Genomic DNA, 20,334 nt, shown 5'->3' on the forward strand with positions numbered 1-20,334 from the left:
TAGTAACTGTTCATGGTTTCTGAGATGAAGAACTTAACTTCTTTGCAAATCATAACCCAGATGAATTATGGGATATGGAACTCAGGTTGTTTCATACAATGACTTCAGTGGACACGAAAGTGACGACATATCGACTTTTTAGATGTGAGCTATTTCTGAATCACATGCTTTGCAAGTGACGCAAATACGATAGGCACACGGTGCAAATCAATACATTTGAAGAAATGTGCTCTGCAATCAATGTCAATTATTGCTTTGGCTACCAAAACAACAGTGTCACAATCAATTAATGATACAAGATAAAAAGAAACAATCATAATGGTGTAGAACATTCATAATGGTGATCTGATGAAAGGCAATAGTTTGTGAACCTGTAAAACCAAAACATTTTCAAATGCGTACATTGAATTTGGTTAAAAGTATTTCAATTGTTTAAGCATGTATCTTTTGATGATTACTTTTTTGTTTTGTTTTAAAGGTTTGCAAACATATTATTTTGTCCACCATAAAAGCAAACTGTTGTGACCAAATCTTCCACATTCAACAACTGGCTTATGCGAATTACAATGGTTTTGGTTGTCATGCAGTGAATTGCTAAAATAGTACAAAGTCCTAATAAAATAAATAAATAAATAAACAATATAATCCTAATTAAATAAATAAATAAAACAGTTACTGTTGGAGACAGTGATTCCTACAAATATGCTTGTGAGATAACGCTCAACAGCTAAAGAAGTATCGATTACATATTTATGAAAATACATCAACGCCTTGGTTAAATATACATATATCTTTTTATAGAACCATTCATTTTGAATACAAATTCCTTCTGGGAACCTTTGGGCCTCTCGTGTTGGCTCCTTTCACAGGGTCTGACCATCTCCTCAGCCCTCAATATTTAGAATGTAAGGGGTGAATTCAGTATATATATTCATTCGCTTAGAAGTTGGTTCGTCTGTTGGTTTGATCAAGCGTGAACGCATTTGGTTTTCAATTAAGGAGAACGATCAAAATAAACACAGCACATGATTGGATACTGGAAGCAACCGTGCATTCATCAATCACGTCAGGAGCCAATGAAAGCAGCCCGTTAGCAGATTAACAGATTGACCGATGTGGTGGTGGCATCCTCACGTACACCGGGTACAATCGCCCCGGTCGCTTCGCTAAATGCTGGTGTCAAGACGGTTATCAAGGAGAGTGGAGAGGGTCGTTCTGAGGCATGCAAGTGTTTGTGCTTGCGTGTGCGTGTTGACTGTATATAAATGTGTGTGTGTGTGTGTGTGTGGTATGTGTGTGTGTGTGTGTGCTGGCTGGAGTGGCCTGCTGGCAGTGATGTGACATGACCTTTTGCTGGGAGGGGTGGGGGGTGGGGGAGGTGAGGATGGACAGGGAAGAAGAAGAGGGTGCCGCCTACTAATGGAATAGTCGGGTGGGTTCGGTCATTTGGTCGGTCGGTCGTCGGCCGGGACAGTTTACAGGTTGACCAGGTGGAGGTCGGAGGCGGAGAAGTGGGGGCACAGTGCCGTGTCGGGGTGCTTCAGCTGCTTCAGGATCCGGCGGTGGAACTTGGAGCGGATCCGGTTGAACTCCATGATGTCGCCGGGATCCTCCTCTGTCCAGAAGCGGTGGAACTCCTGCATCAGGTAGCCTGCAACGGGAGGGAGGGAGGGGTTAATACAGCCAGAAGGGATGGACCCCATCAGGTAGCCTGTAACGGGAGGGAGGGGTTAATACAGCCAGAAGGGATGGACCCCATTAGGTAGCCTGCAACGGGAGGGAGGGGTGCAAACATGGTATATTTGGAGAGGAAGAAAGAAAACTCTTATTTCTGTGGCCGATACTTCATCCCATGATGATGGCTAGCATTAGCTCGACTAACCATAACACTGACTAACACCTACCGAACGAACGGATATCTGAATACTAAGTAGTATGCAGGGCAAGTATAAGAAGAATTCATTATTTCTACATTATGCTAAATCTAGATTTGATCCCACAGGGGAACACAGCTGGTGGCGCCCAGACTCGTGTAGGGGAGACTCACAGAAGGTTTGCTGGAAGTGCAGCAGGCTGGGCAGCTCCGGGGCCACGTTGTACAGGTGGGTCTTGAGGGCCCCGCTCACCAGCAGGGAGTACGCCAGGTCCGTGATGTTGATCCCCACGATGGCGAAGGAAAAGCTGTGATAGAGACACAATGACACAATTGAAAAAGCACGAAGCATTCAGCTCGCGGTGGGAAAAAAAACACACTGAGATCCTCCCTCGCCATCCTCCCCTCCTTGCGTCTACCACAAGCGATGCCTCAGGAAAGCACGGAAAATCACAAAAGCAGACTACAGCCACCCAAGCTATGGAGTGTTCCCGTTGCTGCGGACTCGTAGACTTTCCCGGAGCTTTCGGGCACGGACCACCAGACTCAAAAACAGTTTTTCCCCATGCCTTCATGCCTGAACCAGCTAAGTTAATCGGGGGGCATCCAATTGATGACCATTTGTATGCACTGAACACTTCCTTTGGACATTTAATGTACACCAACACAATTACATTTTGTTATTCCTCTGCACTATTACAATATATATTGAAAAAAGCCCATATTCCTAAGTCTCTCGAACTGCTGCGTTTTTAGTTGGGTTTTTTTTCTCTCTTAAAAAGGATATATAATATTTGTGTGACACGCTGCTACATAGTTATTGCTGCCATGTCCTAAGAATCTCATTGTTCAGAATGACCCTGTGCACTTGAGAATCAAAACACTTTGACTACATCAAATAACATCAAACAACCCGAGGACAGATTTCAGAGAGTGAATAATAATAACAAAAATACATATTGTTATTGTAGGAATAACTGGAAGACACACAAACAGAATTTGTGTGAATAGACCTTGGCTACTGTTATATATAATAATATAATATAGTAATAATAATATAGGAAGCGAACCCCCTCATTTTCATTTCATTTCCTTACACCAACTCCATTTCTCTCTGAATTACCCAGAAGTCCACACTGCAGAATTTAAAACTGTCCGTCAACATTGAGGCCAACACTCCACGCTCCGCTGCCTCACAGGCCCTCAGCTGCAATAACCCAGATTCTCCGCGGGCACGTGCGCTGTGGATGTGTGTGCATGTGCACTGTGGATGTGTGTGTGCACGTGCACTATGGATGTGTGTGTGCACGTACACTATGGATGTGTGTGTGCACGTGCACTATGGATGTGTGTGTGCACGTGCACTGTGGATGTGTGTGCACGTGAACACTCACCCGATAGCTTTGTCCAGGCTCTTCTGTTCCCATTCCGACGGGCTCATCTCACTGTGAGGGACACGGAGCGCAGTATTATGGGATGCAGTTTGAACAGAATTGAACATGCAGAGCCTTTACTAAAACAAAGTATGGCACAGTATTACTGACTAAAACATCAAAAGGAGACATTTTTATCCATTCCCAATAGGCTGTATCAGTTGGACCCAAAGCAACGACACCCATTTCAAATCAAGGGAGGCAACGTGTGGAGCCTCACATGACTCCTACGAGAGTCTACAGACGTACGAGAGCGATGGAGGTGGATGAGAGAAGAGGCGAGTACCTGGCCTTGCTGTGCAAGCTCCTACAAGTGCATGTGAAACAAGGGGATGGACAGAATTGAGGGTGGAGGGAGAAGAAAGACAAAATAAGAAGAGAATAGACAAAATAAGAAGAGAAAAAGCTAATATTTGGAATGGCGGCGGCGCGCAGAGCGGCAGATGCGGTGGCTCTGTGGCGGCAAACGATAACAAACGGCGATCGCTCCTGTTTTGTAAAGAAGGAAGTGGCAGAGAAAACGGTGAGAATCGAGATGAATCGTGGAACACGGGAGTAGACCAATGTGATGCCGGTGGCGTAGCGATAGCGGCTAAATGCTACATGCTATCTGAGCGCTGCCTTACTTGTGCTTGGGCTGCAGGGAGTCGTGGAGCACCTGCAGAGCGGTGGCTTTGTCGTGCTCAGCAAAATACCTGAAAGGGAAAGGACGTAGAGAATGCCAAATCTACATTTCTGTGTAGTCACAGCAGGTGCTTTTATCACTTTTGTTTATATGCATGCCATAAAGCAGAAGGTCGGGGCACCTTGCTCAAGGACGCCTACAGGTAGACTGCGGACACCGAGGTTCAAACCAGGAACCATTTCAGCTGTGAGTCATAAACCTAACTACCGGAGGAACTGGCCTCCCCGGTCACATCTTAGATTAAGATCTTCTTTGGTTATTGTGATTCTGTTCATGTTACTGGCCATAACATCTCATTGAATTGCTGGTCCTTTATAAAGTATTCATTATTGCATGTTTATCAGTAGGGGTGTAAACCTCTGGCTTCACCACGGTTCGGGCGATCGGACGCGTCTTTTTAGTCACGGTGAAACAGCTGAGTTGGCAGCTCTGCTGTGTTTTCGTTGCAGGTGATTGGCGAGGTTGGTTGTGTTACCGGTGTAGGCCTATTTCAGTTTGACTAAACACCGTTTACATATAGCATGTGTTTTGTCCAAGTTCCCCTCTTTCTTCCGGAAACCAAAACAGAGGCACCGAAAGATTTTAAGTCCTAATGGCGAGTGGATGTCTGCGCTCAGAGAACAGAGGCTATGTTCTGCCCTGTGCGTTTGATTTCGTCTGCCGTGTGTGTTTGATTTCGTCTGCCGTGTGCATTTAATTTCGTCTGCCGTGTGCGTTTGATTTAGTCTACCGTGTGTTTGAATTCGTCTGCCGTGTGTGTTTGAATTCGTCTGCCGTGTGGAGGAGGCGGAGCCACGGCCCTGCCGACGCGCGGGGCGTTGACGTTGTATTCAGAAATCAAATCATACTTTTTTTTTTTACAATTAGAATAAAACGGAACGGTTTAACAATCGATACGTGATTTGAATCGATGCAACCCGCACCGTGGCCTCTAGAATCGATGCATCGATACATATAGGTTTATCGTTACACCCCTATTTATCAGAGTATCGCTATGAGTGGATCTTGGCGATGGCCAGAGTGCTTCCCCTTGGGTTATCTCTCAGCATTGATTCTCTCTCTCACAGGCTCTCATTAATCATTATTTACTGTTCATACAAAGACAGGGGAACACTGTTATTTTTACAGAGCAGAATCTGTAATAACAAAGTAGTGTTATAAGAGTATAACAAAAAATTTCTAAATATATCTATATCATTTGGACACGCTAATGTATTCCTGTGCCTGAGCATTTTTATTTGATAGTTTACGATTTAATTTAAATGTCCTTCATGCAGAGCTTATGTTGAATTTAATTATTACTAATTAAATTCAACATAAGTGCATTGCTACAGCCTAGATTCCATGTCTTGTTCAAGTGACAAATGATTGGTATCTCTGTCTCTCAATGTCAGTCTCTCGCTGTCTGTCTGTATCGGTCTCTGTCACTTACAGCAGGTTGTGGAGACCAAGGAGGCCCATGCCTCTGAAGTCAGTCTTCGGGTCGTTTCCTTGGAAACCAATCTCGCACCACTGCTTGGAGATGCGTCCACTGAGAGGCGTGTCGGGACGCAGTTCCTTCCAAAGCTGTGAGGCAAAGAATACATGTTTTATTACAGCATTTCCAACAGAGCAAAGTCGTGAACAGCATATCAGCTGAAAGGCGCGATCATTATAGAGCACACAAATGTCATATTAATAACTGAATTATTTCTTCAACACAATATTTCTCACGCTTTATCCATCTTCACACTTCACGAATCGGAGTGTGAGTGTGTGAGAGAAAGAGAGAGAAGAGTCTACCTGCATTAGCAGGGTCTCATGGTGGGCGTTCTCACAGTCGTAGGGCTCCCTCCGGAGCTTCTCCACCTCGCCCACCAGACTCCTGTAGCCCACGATCTGGAGCAGGCTGGCCTGGAGAGAGATGCCCAGCCTGGGGAGGGAGGGAGGGAGGTTAGAGAGGGAGAGAGGGAGAGAGGGAGAGAGGGAGAGGGAGAGAGAGGAAGTAAGCCATCTGTATGTACAACATTGAAGCCAGTAACCAGTGGCAGCTCTGAGGGGTGGGCCGTGGTAGTAGGGTGGGTGGCCACTGTGTGGCATTCACACTTTTTGACATGCAGTACCTCAGACTATCCACACGAGGGACCTTCTCTCGAAATGTTGAATGTAGTACAACACAGAATTCTCTGTCAGGCTGAGCGAGATTTGTGATATGCCATCTTTGTTTAGTTGACAGAAAGTGTCAGCCCTAGAATCAGCATGTTTGTGAAACGTTGTGTTTTGTGCGTGTACAGACTGCCGGCGTGAACAGTTTACTGTAAGAAGATGATTCATGACAAATAACAAACATTTGAATGCCTAACTACCAGCTGATACATGCATGATATACGCATTATCTTATTTCCATGATGTGTTGTGTGGTGTTGTGTCGTCACCAACTTGTCACTTAAGTCCTACATATCACACACAATATTTGTATATGTTCAATATTTCCGTGCTAGAAAACTGTTGAAGCTACTTACTTTTGGTACCAAACACGTTGTTCTACTCATGCATTTAGAAGAAACAGCGAGTTCTAGATTTCAGCTAGAGTAATTGTCAAAAATGCTTAAAATAACAAGTTGTGGCGGGAGACACGGAGGGTTGTGGAGACATCATAATGGTTGGTGTAATCATTGTGTTAGCAGATAAATCAAATGGAAGGCCTACTGTGGGTTGGTGTCCGGGTTGATCTTCTTCAAGGCCATGATGTCATCGATTGACTTCTCAACCTTGTCCGGGTGGACGCTGAGGGCAGAGCGCAGCAGCTGTGTGTGTGTGTGTGTGTGCGTGTGTGTGTGTGTGTGTGCGTGTGTGTGTGCACGTGTGTGTGTGTGTGTGTGTGTGTGTGTGTGTGTGTGTGTGTGTGTGTGTGTGTGTGTGCGGGAGGTGGGCAGAGAAGGTAAAAAATGAGAAGGTGCCTGGGGAGCAGCACGAGGGCAGAATATAAGTGTGCACTAATGTTGTTTTCTTTTGAACAAAAACAAACCTCATTCTTGGAGTACTTCAGAGATGACTCTGGGGAACAAAATAACAGAAGAAACAAAATTACCTCAAACAGACACAACAAAAATATTGTTGGGACTTAAGTTTGATGTAAATGAGTTCTGGTCATTGTATAGTTATATGTTGCATATCTTTAGAGGTACAGTATGTAACATTGACACAGAGCATTTATAATAGGTACTGCATTCCAAATACACAAAATTGGGGCCCCTTCTCCCCAGACTCGAAGCTCACACAGGTTGCTAGGTTGAGAAAATTGAACAAACACAAAAGCAAGATGAGCCAAGCGCAACATTACATTGTGAAATTATTATATTTTGACAATGACAAGCGACATCCAGTCCTACATTGTAAGTTGATCAGCTAATGTATACGTTTGCAACAGTGGCGGCTGCTGGTCTTTCAAAGAGGGGAAGCTCATTTTCAGCCTACATCATATAAAATGTAAATGATGCTCTCTGTTCCTTTTCAAGGAAATGCTCTGTCATACCAACGAGCTGTCTTTTCCACTGACTTGATCAATGTCCTCTCAATGGCCAGCAGAGCTAAGCTGCTTAAACGGCCTTGGCCCATTGTGTTACGGGTGTAGGACTTGAGCCGCTTTAAACAGGAGAAGCTCCTTTATACACCTGCAGATGTAGCTCCAATTGTTGCCACTAATGAGAACAGTTTGTAAAGCTGAGGCATTGCACTGTCCGACTCCCATGTCTTTAAGGAACACAAAGAAATCACACAGCTTTCCCCTGTCACCCTGCAAGTCCTGATCTGAATACAGGACTTGAAGTTCAGACCTCAGGCTCCCTGAGTCTCAAAGTGATGGCCAACTACCAAAACGATATTAAACTTGAACAAGGAAATGTGGGAATTATGTTAAACTGAAACAAGGAATTGTGTGTATAAGTGTATGAAAAGTATAATGAAAATTCTCTAGCAATTTCGCAAAGAAATCAAGAAATAGGTTGCAGTTTGTCTCTCGATGTCAATCAAACGGCAACTCAGTCTTTCGACGCACTAAAAAAAGCTGTTCTATGCAGCCCCATTGAAGTGGATGGACGCTGAGCTTCAACAGGCAAATGCACTGTGACGCTACGGGAATGTATGAGAAGGAAATCGAGTCAGTCGACCTGTGATAAGCAGCTGATTCTGAACGAACTCCTCTTCGAGATGGACGAGGCCTCGTCCTCAAAAGAGGACGAGGCTTTTTAGGGTGGAATCTAGTACAGTCTCAGGTGATCCAGTTTGTTTGTTTGCCTGCTTCCATGGCTGCAGCACACTGTGTTTGTGAGCCAATTTGTTTCGTATCTGGCAACCGGGGACCCGGAAAGGAAATTCAAAAGGGGAACATAGCATGTTTCCTTAATCTCTGAGGACATCATTTAATGATGTAGTACAGTACGTTTTTTTACAAATTGTACCTTTTAAAATGTGCAGTAGATAATTGAGATGTAAAGCGGAAGAAAGAAAGAAAGATTGCTATTGCATTTCTCACAAACTACACTCAAATTATAGCTCTTAAAACTTGCCTGCCAGCGCCTTAAACTAGTTCTGTAAACACCAAAAAATGACCAAAGAAAATAAAAAACAAAACATGCAGGCAGTGTGTGGGCCTACCGATCTTCTGGGTCCTGCGGGCTCCGTGTTTGTTGTTGTAACAAATGCGCTGCAGCTCGCAGCGGCCTGTCAACTTCCTGGCTACAAACTTCAGGCCTCGCCACAGGCATTTACAGTATAGGAACACAAGGAACTGGGTCACCACTCTGGAAGAAAACACAGGCAATAGTAGCATACAGTAAGACGAAAAACGACAGAAATACAACCACAATACAGTTATTTATATACTCTTTGCAACTCAGTATTGTTGAATACTGTTAATTGATCCTGATCAATTTCCAGATGTTTCCTTGACAATGCTAAAAAGAAAATGCTAAAAGCAGAGGTGGCGGAATGAAGGCGGAATGATATTTTAATTTCAGCAGTTTCGGTCGATAAGGTTATACATTTAAAAATACATTTAAAAGTCAAATCATTGTTGGTAACGGTGGTTTTAGTGAAATAAACTGAAGCAAACACCTGGGAAGACTATTGTTCTCCATCAGTGTGAAGGTTTGAATATCATTGGTTTAGACCAGTCAAATGTGCCTTCACTATTCCTAGCCTGATATAGTTTTTATCCTAAATAAGTGGGTAACTATAAATACTGACATAAGGAGGGCAGGTAGGGAAGAGACTTAGTCTAACATCTTTGGGCTGGCAGTGAACTAATCTAGTTACTCTGTGCCAAAGAATGAGGACATGACTCTTGGAGCAAGGAACAGGTGTAACAACACGGCGAGTGGACAGAAAGAGACACGACAGGGAGGGAAGGTACGAGAGGATATGGTGAGGATGCGAAAAGGATGTCAGATTAATTTTTAGCTTCCAGCGTTGGGGACCTGCCCTCACCAAAGCAGGTGATTAGAGAAGGAGGGATAGGGCTAGTAGAAACAGTGCAATAGAAGCGTCCATAAGGGCTGAATATGTCTGTTGATTCATGTTCTGGACATTCAGAATGTGTCCTTCTGAAAGGAAGAATATTTTTCTGTTCAGAAAACGTTCTTCCTCATTTGCACAAGCACAAACACACACACACACACACACACACACACACACACACACACACACACACACACACACACACACACACACACACACACACACACACACACACACACACACACAAGTAATCACAAACAGATTAGGATATGTCACCACTGCTCTGCATTCTGGATATTTGAAAAAAAGATCCATGGAGCAATAACGAGGCGTGTGTCTTGAAGTGTACCCTCCCCTCTTAACTACTGGAAGCCACTTGAATGTTAAACAGAGTTCCTGGGGCACTGTATTTGGAAAGCCAAATACCATAGCCAAGGGGCCCATGTGGGCACGCGTGAGTGACAGCATGTAGTGTGTGCTAATTAAGAGCCGTTGTGTTTTACTGCCGTGTGCTCACTTGATCACCAAGTCAGACCACGACAGTGCGTTATTGGAAATACAACACACGACATCGATTGACTGTAAAGGGTTAAAAGACGAACTGGGAATTCAAAAGCGGTTCTTGCAGGCTTGCTGATACATCAGCAGACCAGAGAGTAGGAAGGAAACACCGAGAATATATGCCTACAAAATCATACAAACATATTACAAAAATAATAATCAGTTGCGACATTCACGGCTGATTATATCATGACAGCATCGTATTAAACACAGTCTAACCCGGTGGAAGGTAGTTTACTGGTAGCCTACCGTAAGAAATGCTTCATCTCGATGGGTTCCTCCGGGGTCTATCAACAGTATGTTTGGTTCCCTTGATTTGCCTGGAAACAATCAATTGAGTACAGATGAATAACCAGACTCGAACATGTCCATAAGCGCTGTTCCTGCTGCAGGCCGTTTCCAGGGAGCTGTCCTTGGTGGCGTGAAGAAAGGCGCGTATTGAATCAGCAGGAGACGCTGTTCCGTATGGTAACCGTCTGAATAACGCCGATGTGTATGCGTGAAATCGGACTAACATAACCGTTCGTTTCCTCTTAGAAAACGTCCATAAATATCGGTGTCCCTCCCATAACCGAGCGCATAATTAGTCATGCTGTTATAGTCCTCTCGTCGACGGATCGGATCAGCGTCCCAGAAACTAATCCGAGATATCCAACAAAACATGCAGGTGCAAACAGAACAAATACGGTCGTGATACATACCGAGAAGACGATGCGATTTACAGCCGGTCGTTGATTGCGGTTTGTTACCCTCAGTGGATTAGAGATACCTTCTTCTCCTCCATGATGGTAGCGTCATCAGTGCGGGACCGAGAGGGTTAAAACATAAGAGATGAAACAACATCGCAATGCAGACCCTCTCAGGCGCGTTTGGCGGGAGTCCTTGATCAATTGCCTTTATTTATATGTCTTTCGGCTTTTTTTTTTTTTTTTTACACCTTTCATGTGCCTTCAGAGCGCGGGAATGTTAGACAGAATGTGTCAAAACAAGATCTAGTAGACCCTATCCCTCCAGACCAAATGGTTTCGGATACCAGGATTTGTAATCGGGAAGTCTACGTAGGCCTATACTTCATTCGTTCAACAGTGGTGTGTATTCATGAATGTGTAACGTTCATTCATGAATTAGAGCAGCTTTTTAAGGACCATTCATTTATAGTATCATTGTCATAAGTAGCCTATTGCAATATTGCAAATCACCACACCGGTAATGAAGGAACAGGTTATAAGAAATAGGACAAATGAAAGTCACAGAATCAATCAGGGCTTGCTTAGAAAGTTTATGAATACAATTTGTTGAAATTTCATTTGGCAACCAAACATAACACAAATATAACATGAGGCCTACATTGGCGCAACACTGCCAGTAGGCAGTGAGAACATATTGGTAAACTACAGCATTAAAATGTTCAACTCAATAATAATACAAATATAATGGTAAAAAGTGAATTCAAGTTTCTCATAAAATACAACCACATACCTTAGTAAAATATGGCATACTGGTAAAAAAAAAAAGAAGGTTTTTTGCAACATTAAAACTCAGTACCGCTCCATGCCTTTTCAACCAAAAATGAAGAAAGAACTTAAAGAAAATACTTAATATGTATCTTTGCATGCAGTCATTACATGATAAACCAGGATATCCAGAGTTCTGAAGATATGCGAACGCACATAAAACATCAAACCTCTGGATATAACATGGCAGTTGTTTTGGTCAACAATTTAAAAAAGTCAATATTAAAAATGTAAAAATATATTAAAAAAGCAAACATATCCAAGATAGAGCTCTCAGGCTATCCAGTGTTAAGGCAAAGCAAAAGCCTTACATTCTTTTTCAGGTAAGCTAGCCAGCCTCCCCTCCCCATCCAGCAGCACATCCCATCAAAAATACTTCAGTAAACATAGTGGATCCCGTTAGACCGGAGACAATATGGCCGCACTTGCGTCGGTGCTCTCTGAGTCCTTCTCCGCCGGGGGGAGCAGGCATTGGGAAGTAGCCCCGTGGTTCTGCTCTGTAAGGCTGGCCGCCACCGGCTCGTCGCGGCCAGCCTCTCTGGAGTCGGCGTGGGGTATGAGAGTGTACGTGGGAACGGCGTTGAACATGATGAAGCCCAGCGTGATGACCACGAAGGAGAGGATGTACAGCCCAGAGAACTGTGGAGCAAAACAATGTTGTTGCATACAAAACCCAAAGAAAAACTAGAAGGATAAGAACTAGAACTAGAAGTAGGACTAGGTAGAGAATCAATACTTTTCAATCACCGGTCAAAATGGCAGACCGATTTTGCTCTTTTTAAAAGATTTTTTAAGTAAAATAGGCAGTTTTTTCCATTTTATAATTTTGCTTACAAACTCCTTGTGCTATGGTGGCGACTATAAACATTAATTTCAACCGAATTCCAATTCAAGTTTGAACCCCCAATTGTACATCTCGAGAGATTCAATTCAATTCAATCAAATCAAATCATTCAATCAAAGGGGATTCATTGCGGGCCGTGGCTCACCGTGTAGTGGAAGAGGAAGAGGCCGCAGAAGAGGCTGAACAGGTCCGCCGTCAGCAAAGAGAGGTTGACGGCGGTAGCGCTGGTCAGCCTCACCACCGTGGGCATGAAGCTGTAGAGGGCGTACATGCAGAGAGCGTAGCCCGCGAAAAGCACCACTGGGTAGCAGGGGGGGGAGGGGGAGAGAGAGCGAAAGAGAGACACTCTTAGCAGGGCCGGGGGCCATTTAGCTTTCACCTCACTGATTTGTAAAAGAGATTAACATTTTTGTAGTCCCCGAGGCATCAAAAGATTTCAGCAGAGTACAAGGTGATAAATACTGACACTCATTCAACATGAGGTATAGAAAAATAGCACAATGTTTTGACAAAATACATTGGTAAATGTATAATAGTAACGCTGATCAGTAGAAAGTCAGTCCATTAAGAAAATTGTAGCCTTTATCAGGTAAGGAAAAAGGTATTATGAAGATATCTGAAAATATTTTGTCTAAAATATTGATATCATAAATGATGTATCTCATGACGGTAAAGACCACTTACTGATTTTGCTATCCCACTTAATGGCATCCACAGCACTTGTTTCCAGTACAGCTCTGCAATTCATCACAACATAATGGCAGACAAGTTGGAAAAGGGGAATAAATAGTTTCTCTCAGTAGCTGGTAAAATGGTAGTTTGTGATGCATATGCCTTTTCAAGGACCTTATACTTAATTATACAGTCAGCTATGTACTTTTGATGAAGGCTGTCATGGCCGACTAGTAGTTGCATAATAAATAGTGATATTATGGTGCACTAACCCTAAAGGCCCCTTACATACAATATCCTCTCTCCCGTTGGTCTATCGACACCCAGATGCTTTTCACCTATAGGTGGTGTATGTAGCTATAAGAGGAGCAGAGACGGGCATACTGCAGCCCTTCAACCATGAAACCCAACCCAAGTGATTTGAAGAGATTTGTCTACATATTTAAAACGTAAGCTAACGTTTCATTAATTCATTTAGATGACCAGACGCATGTACGCTTACAGCTGTATGCCGCTGATGATGGTACCAAAGAGGCCCATCATGCCCAGGAACTCCACGCGACTGTGGTTCTTCACCGTGTACTCCTGCCCTACGTTGGACAAAGCGTAGAGACTGGCACTGAGCAGGACCAGGCCATCTCCCAGCAGGACGTCGCTGGCTAGAGCATGGAAGGAACGGTGTGTGGGGAGAGGAAGTAGAGGGGAGAGCCAAGTGAGAGGAGGGGATGTGGTGGTGTGGGAGAGAGAAAAAAAACTAAAAAAGGTCCTCACTTTGCCCAGTGAAATTCTATGCCTCTGAGAAGGTGTGAGGTGTCCACAATGTTATTGTTCATCCAGCGGTCAGTCAGAGCCTGATATCCAACATTGTTATGGGAACCATCCCGGCCTAAGGGAGAACTCCTCAGGACAGCAGGATAGAAGGCCATTTGCAGCTCTAGTATAAAATGTTAGATTTGGCTTTTCTGTAAGGGCTATTGGAAGATATTTGCTACTGTATTTTCTACAAATAGTTTACAATTATACTAAACATGTTTATCAGCAGTGTTGGGGTAGTTACTCCAAGTTACTTATTACTAGTTACTTCTGTAAATTGTAATGAGATTACTTTACTCGTTACTGCATTTGAAAAGTAACTTCACTACTTATTACTTTACTTTCAATAAAAAATATAAAACTAAAGGTCACTTTATCCCCTACAATTAAAACAGAAATGCACTTAAGCCGCGGTGACACATGCTGTTACTTTATGCGATGGTCCAAAGGCTGAATGAACCTGATCTATTGATCTATGACATCGTGTCTTCCTCTCACCCTCTTGCAGGCAAGAGCAGCCTTCTAACGTTTAAAACTAATGCTGTCTATCCAGTGCACCGTGCTCCTAAGTAACCTTTGTTGTTGGCGGACCAAATGTGGTGGACACATGATCCAGGGACTCAAAAGTTATTTTGAGCTTTGATTCCATGTCAGAATACTTGTCCAGGTAATGGGATAATGTTTTCTTGTCGGATGTTGGCTTGCGCATCGCGGGTATTTTATCTAGTATTTTTCTAAATCTGGGTTGCAGCAGTTGAAAAATGCCTGTCGCCTGGGCATAGAGTGCATTTGACTCGAACATTTTTGTCCTTTCGAGTTATAAACTGAAAATCATCGCCACTGGCCGAAACACCCTGTCTCCGTCTCCGTCTCTATCTCCATTTCACTCTCTCCTTCGCACCAGCAGCTACGTCACTCAAATCGATCGCTATGGCAACGTGCCGAGACAAGCAGCACACACACACACACAGTACGTTTACATGCACAGCTTAATCTGATTAAAGCCATAGTTCGACTATGCACCACAATTGGACAACTGCAATTCTCCTGGTATACATGGCGGTGAGTAAATCGATTCATTGGCCGAAGCGTGTCATGCCCCGGTACGATAGGTGGCGCTGTACCCATTTCAAGTAGTGTTTTCAGTAGACAGCTGTCAGTTCACTTCGGGTCCATATAATTTCTCCGACGCTCCATTGTTCCGACCTCTCGGTTGTATGCGAACTCCTCCGGCTGCTCTGCCGGCAGCATCTGCATACGACCGAGAGGTCGGAACAATGGAGGGTCTGAGAAATGATATGGACCCGAAGTGAACTGACAGCTGTCTGCTGAAACATCGCTTTCTCCTCCATGTTTGTTTCAATCTGGACATCAGAGAGTCAAAGCCAAAGTTAATTTCCTCCAATTCCTTTTTCCCCATGGGCGAGATAAACCCCAATAGGAGTCTTTACTTGTTGTGGAAGTACCAGAGAGTCAGAGAACCCGACGCAGTCTGTAATTCAGCCTTGGGTGAAATCGAAGCGTAGTGTGTACTGAATGCTTCATTGGCACGACACCGGCTTCCTCCATCTTCTGCGCCAGCTTTTTAAATAAATCGCCTATCCGAAGTGAGTTGACAGCTGTCTGCTGAAAACATCTTTATCCCACCGGAGCAGCCCTCCGCCGCCCGTCCGTATACGGCAGTGGTTCTCAAACTTTTTCGGTCATCCCCCACTTTGGACAAGGGGGAATTTTCAAGCCCCACCTGCCCCCATCGCCCCAACACAATGCTACTGAAATACACCAAGCTTAACATTTCCAAATTTATTGAAGTAACATCAAGTTACATCATGTTGTATCGAAATTCTAACTCAATAACATCAAATAACAGCAAGTTCAACAATAGAAAAAATAAAAGTGCAGCTATGTCATAACTTGCATCAAGTTCAAAAATAGAGAAAATAAGAGTGCAACTGTGTCATGACTTCAAGTTCAAAAAAATAACTTATGAGACCTATCCCTGCATGAGTGGCTGCAAAGCTGCAAGCTTAAAATGTTAAAATGTATTTCAAATTTAAAAAAAATCATTATTAGTGACACATCTACAAAATATGCGAGCAGTGCCCCGGCCGAGAAGCGAGCTTGAGTGTCAGTGGACACACTATCGGACGTAGAGGATTCCAGTGATGAGGCTCTGCAGCATCGGGACGAAGCTACTGCTTGATTACAACACCTAAAGATGACTCTTTTGGTGTGTGATCGTGGTGGGGAGAGCACGGTCGTTCATTTCCCAATATTGCTCAGATTGACAGATTTATCCTCGCCATCCCTGCTCAGTGCATCCAGCGCAGCAAGTGAGTGAGACTTCTCCGGTGCTGGATCTGATATTCAGGAGCGGAGGAGTCAACTAAAACCGTCAACAGTGGATGATGTGCTTTTTTGCACGGCAATCTAAAGCACCACACCAAACACCACTAGTGTAATTCCCCGGCATTCCATCTTAGGCCTATGTGTCTAATTTTCCTTCGGGTGCGGGTCGGGCGTCGGTATCAATTTATAGGGTCTGGTCGGGTGCGGAATGTAATTTGCGCTACTGTCGGAACACGGGTTGGATGTGGTTTTAAGTTCTGCGGGTAAGGACGGGTGCGGGTTTGCAAAATAAGAGCCGTGCAGGACTCTGCTCTGCTTATCTCTCTCCATCCCGCTCTGCCTCTGGATCACACACACTCTGCCCCGGCCCCGCTCTTCCATTCGCGTCACTTTTTAAAATCCTCTTCAGCGCGAAACATGTATTTGCCACATCTTGCTCCGACTGTTTTTGACTGACTAATTTTAAAATGTTTAGCTACCCTGGCCTACACCCAAATTTAGGATTGAGTTTGCAATCAGCAAGGATATATAGAATGACGAGTTGGAGCGTGGCGACGGCACCTATTTTATTGCACAACAAATATTGATATATATCTTATATCGACATTCTGCTTGAAAATACAAGATATGACGTTTGGTCCATATCGCCCAGCCCTACTGTTAAGCTTTCGCTCCTACCATAAGAAATATGGAGTTTTCAGTGAAATTTCCTCCCGTTTGCAGCACCCCACCTGTCACGTCTCTATTCCCCACCAGTGGGGCGCGCCCCACACTTTGAGAACCGCTGGTATACGGCATTCCCCGCCGCGGCGCAATGAATGAATAAAGATCGTAAACACGTCGGGAGAAAAAAACATTTATTTTGAAAGATGTGCCCGAAGATGTGCCCGAAGTAGCTACTACTACAACCTCGTTGATGACCCACATTTAGAAAAACATGTACTTTTAATTCAGCCTTGGGTGAAATCGAAGCCTAGTGTCTGTGTGCTTCCACCTTTAATGAATCAATGCCATGCGTGCTCCCGCGGCTGGGACACAATTCTTATAGGGGGTAACTACATTCACCGGCTTCCTCCATCTTCGGCGCCACCTTTGTAAATAAATCGCTGTTTCTCGTTTTCCGACGGCGACGACAACAACAACAACACGACTATCGTCTCCTTCTACTTCCGGCTCACTCTCCCCTCCCCCCTCTCTCCCCCATACCTTCCTGTCTAACTCTTACTGTATCTTTCATGAATAAAGCATAAAAAATGGAAAAAATAAATCTTTAGGAAAAAACATGTTTTTCCGAGTATCAGTAATGGAAGATATTTAAAAGAAAAGTGCTGGCCTCATGAATAAATGGCATTCAAAAACTTTTACGGTTGCACAAAAGAGGAAGAGACCGTAAGGAACACAGAACTTACTGGATCCTTGGTCTCGGCCCGCCATCAGATCCGCCCCAACCATGGCGCCCACCCCGACCAGACACACGCTCACCGCCACGAAGTGAATGGGCCTGTAGCGGGTCTTCAGTAGGAACCAGGAGAGCACCATCAGCACCGGGATCACAAAGCAGTCCAGCAGCTGCATGACAATACCACAGCAGACAGAATAGTTTGTGGCGTTAGAGAAACAAATGCTGGATACAGTTTGCAAAAGATTTGTATTCGTTTTTTGGGTTAGTAATTATTGTTATTTTTTATTATTATATATATATATTTTTATATTACATTTATTGATATTATTTTTATTTTATTTAAATATATAAAGATCATTCATTTTCGGTTGTAAATAGTTATGTTTTTCATTATACGATTAAATGTGCTTGTGTGCCCCAAACTTTTAAGACTCAGACCCAGTGCTCCTTTGGAAAAATGTTTTGTCTTCACCAAACAGACTCAATATGTATGACCTTCACACTTCCCTTCTTTTTTTGTAACATGCAGATTGCCTTGTTTACTTTAATTGTATCAGCATTTGTCTCCAGATTAAGTTGTTATTTCCAATTAAATTATGATGGTACAATCTGGATACAAATTCTATTATCATTTTCAAATTGTCTTGCCTCTGGGAAGTTTCGCTGTGAACAAGTGAAAGGGAACTTTCCATTTCACTGCTGGCAGAAAAAGGGTACAATGGTCAATTCAAATGTATTTTATTCAAATTTCTACATACACTGTGAAAATAGATAGCGCTCAAGGTCATAACACCTAAATGATGTGGGCACATTCTATATTAACATAAACCTGCTTACCTGTATGCTAGTCAAGGTAGTGTACTGGTAGGCCTTCACTACAGCGTAGTTTGCCTGCACGTCTGTCAGGCCCATCAGAAGATACTTCCACCATTTTGATTTCAAAATCTGATAGATGTTTTCATCACCTGCAAAAAAACATAGAGAATCATTTGGTACAGTTAGAATTGGATCTGCAACATTTTACTTTTTTAAATCTTTAAATGTGCATGCTGATTTATATGACCAGTTACGACAGGTGAACTAGTAAATGACCCCATTATCCTTTATTTATATGTTTTCATCCATTTTTTGATTATTGTTTCATCATTTTTCATTCCAATGCATCCATGCATGATAAGCAGAACCTACAATCTGTAGAGGACCGGCTCACTTCATGTATGTGTTATATGATATGTGATTATAGGCTATGATAAAAAAAAGTGCATTGATGGCAGAGCCTGACCTTTGCGGCAGCAGAGGTAGGAGGTGTAAGTGACAAACAGCAGGGCGTAGTTGAGGAAGCTTTGGAACATGGGAGTCTCCACGCCAGCCTGGGCCAGATACTGGCAGCTCACTGCCGTCCCGCAGATCATCAGCGAGAGCGCCTGGCCCATGGCGATGGTCTTCAGGAGATGCCTGTAGAAAACCACACAATTATGTATGATTGGTTTTGATCTCAAGAGTGGGCCTATTTCTCTGGTTGAAAGCAAAACAGTACCTGGTTTCTAGGGGTGTCTCTGATGTCATTTATTACTTCGTAAATACAGATACACGAATAGAATACTGAGTTAAGAACTGAGCATGTGGCAATATTTTATAGTTGTAGAATGTGTCTGCTTTCAAATCTGATAAATGTTTCAGAAACATCAGCAATTGGATTTAAAAAAAATTGTCAATGCTAATCGCATCCACAGCAGACGTTGAACTTGTGAATCCCAGTTACAATGTGCGCGCTTTCCTCTTCATTATTGTAAGGTCAGCCAGACCTCGTGGCTCTTGTTACAGTTGAAGTTACCATGTGAACACGTCCTTCAACTTATAATTGTGCAATCCAAGGTTGGCCATGCAGCTTCCACAGCGCTTTCCTGGGACGGGCCCCTCGGTCTGCTTCAAAGGTAACCCTGAGGCGGAGTAGAAGCACACGAGGATTTGAAGAAACAAGAGTCAAGACATAAGCAGCGATATTATAGCATTAGTGTCTATCGCCATTATCGTCCTCTTCTTGAAAGTACCAGCGTAATCTCCCCCCGGAATGTAGGCTATCTTTCTCAGGAGGCTTTTGAATTGAGTATCAAATTATTAATCAAACGTTACACCTCATGTAGTACATGTGTAGTACATGTAGTGATGAGGAAGTTACCCAAGTACCACTGGCCCAGGAATAAACTAGTTAGTTAGGTTAATACATCTCACAAGGAGCCATACCTGTGTATACGTCTCCATCTTCATTCATGATACATCCGTAGTGAAATTCTTAAATGCTATGTGTTTTCCTTCTTGTTTTCCACATAGTAGGACACGACAAGAGCGGTGCAGGATGTAGTGCATGTGACAGCCTGAATGGATCCGTCTCTAGCTAGCGTGTGTGTGTATCGTGCTCGCTTGCAGACCGCCTCCTGCACGGCGATTGGTCAGAACGGCCCGATTGTCATATGACGTCAGCTTTGTGGAGCCAAACAACCACCCAAGTAAACATTACAGTACCTCAGCCCTTATCAAGCTGTTTTCATGATGACTTTCTGTGGGAAACGGTTCAAGAGCCAAAAGTTACTTAGAGATAGATAACCACCACCAATATGTGGCCTCTGAACACTGTAAAGCAAATAATTATATATATGGTACAGAGGGAAAAAAAAAAGTAACTGTCTTGAAT

At 43.5% G+C, this 20,334-nt stretch overlaps 2 protein-coding genes across 3 annotated transcripts; both read right to left on the reverse strand.

Annotated features, from left to right (window-relative positions):
- Window positions 1-1,475: 1,475 nt before the first annotated feature.
- elmod1 (ELMO/CED-12 domain containing 1) lies at window positions 1,476-10,314 on the reverse strand (the record flags this gene model as incomplete). The annotated part of the gene is made up of 10 exons (XM_084474019.1): window positions 1,476-1,651; window positions 2,048-2,181; window positions 3,268-3,318; window positions 3,933-4,001; window positions 5,424-5,557; window positions 5,774-5,903; window positions 6,680-6,777; window positions 6,999-7,027; window positions 8,627-8,772; window positions 10,298-10,314. The coding sequence occupies 10 exons, from the start codon at window positions 10,312-10,314 to the stop codon at window positions 1,476-1,478; spliced, it is 984 nt and encodes a 327-aa protein (XP_084330145.1).
- Window positions 10,315-11,471: 1,157 nt separating this feature from the next.
- Window positions 11,472-20,000, reverse strand: slc35f2 (solute carrier family 35 member F2). Of its 2 annotated transcripts, XM_084474736.1 has the most exons (9): window positions 19,887-20,000; window positions 19,477-19,582; window positions 18,925-19,097; window positions 18,480-18,607; window positions 17,650-17,809; window positions 13,581-13,737; window positions 13,091-13,143; window positions 12,552-12,706; window positions 11,472-12,201 (listed from the first exon to the last, which is right to left on the reverse strand). In XM_084474736.1, the coding sequence occupies exons 1-9, from the start codon at window positions 19,912-19,914 to the stop codon at window positions 11,962-11,964; spliced, it is 1,200 nt and encodes a 399-aa protein (XP_084330862.1). In that variant the 5' UTR covers window positions 19,915-20,000; the 3' UTR covers window positions 11,472-11,961. The 2 variants fall into 2 exon arrangements, with proteins under 2 accessions (XP_084330862.1, XP_084330863.1); XM_084474737.1 differs by lacking the exons at window positions 19,477-19,582; window positions 19,887-20,000 and adding an exon at window positions 19,180-19,269.
- Window positions 20,001-20,334: the final 334 nt, after the last annotated feature.

The sequence above is a fragment of the Micromesistius poutassou genome, assembly GCF_964030765.1.
Source record: "Micromesistius poutassou genome assembly, chromosome: 10".
NCBI lineage: Eukaryota > Metazoa > Chordata > Actinopteri > Gadiformes > Gadidae > Micromesistius > Micromesistius poutassou.

What these genes read in the sequence shown, in the direction of transcription:
- slc35f2 (XM_084474736.1), bottom strand. Translation starts at nt 19,914, where the DNA reads ATGAATGAAGATGGAGACGTATACACAG. An exon ending in TAAGTGGGATAGCAAAATCA is followed by an intron (nt 12,707 to 13,090) that starts GTAAGTGGTCTT and finishes CCTGCTACCCAG; the next exon opens with TGGTGCTTTTCGCGGGCTAC. An exon ending in TCTTCCTCTTCCACTACACG is followed by an intron (nt 12,202 to 12,551) that starts GTGAGCCACGGC and finishes TTTGCTCCACAG; the next exon opens with TTCTCTGGGCTGTACATCCT.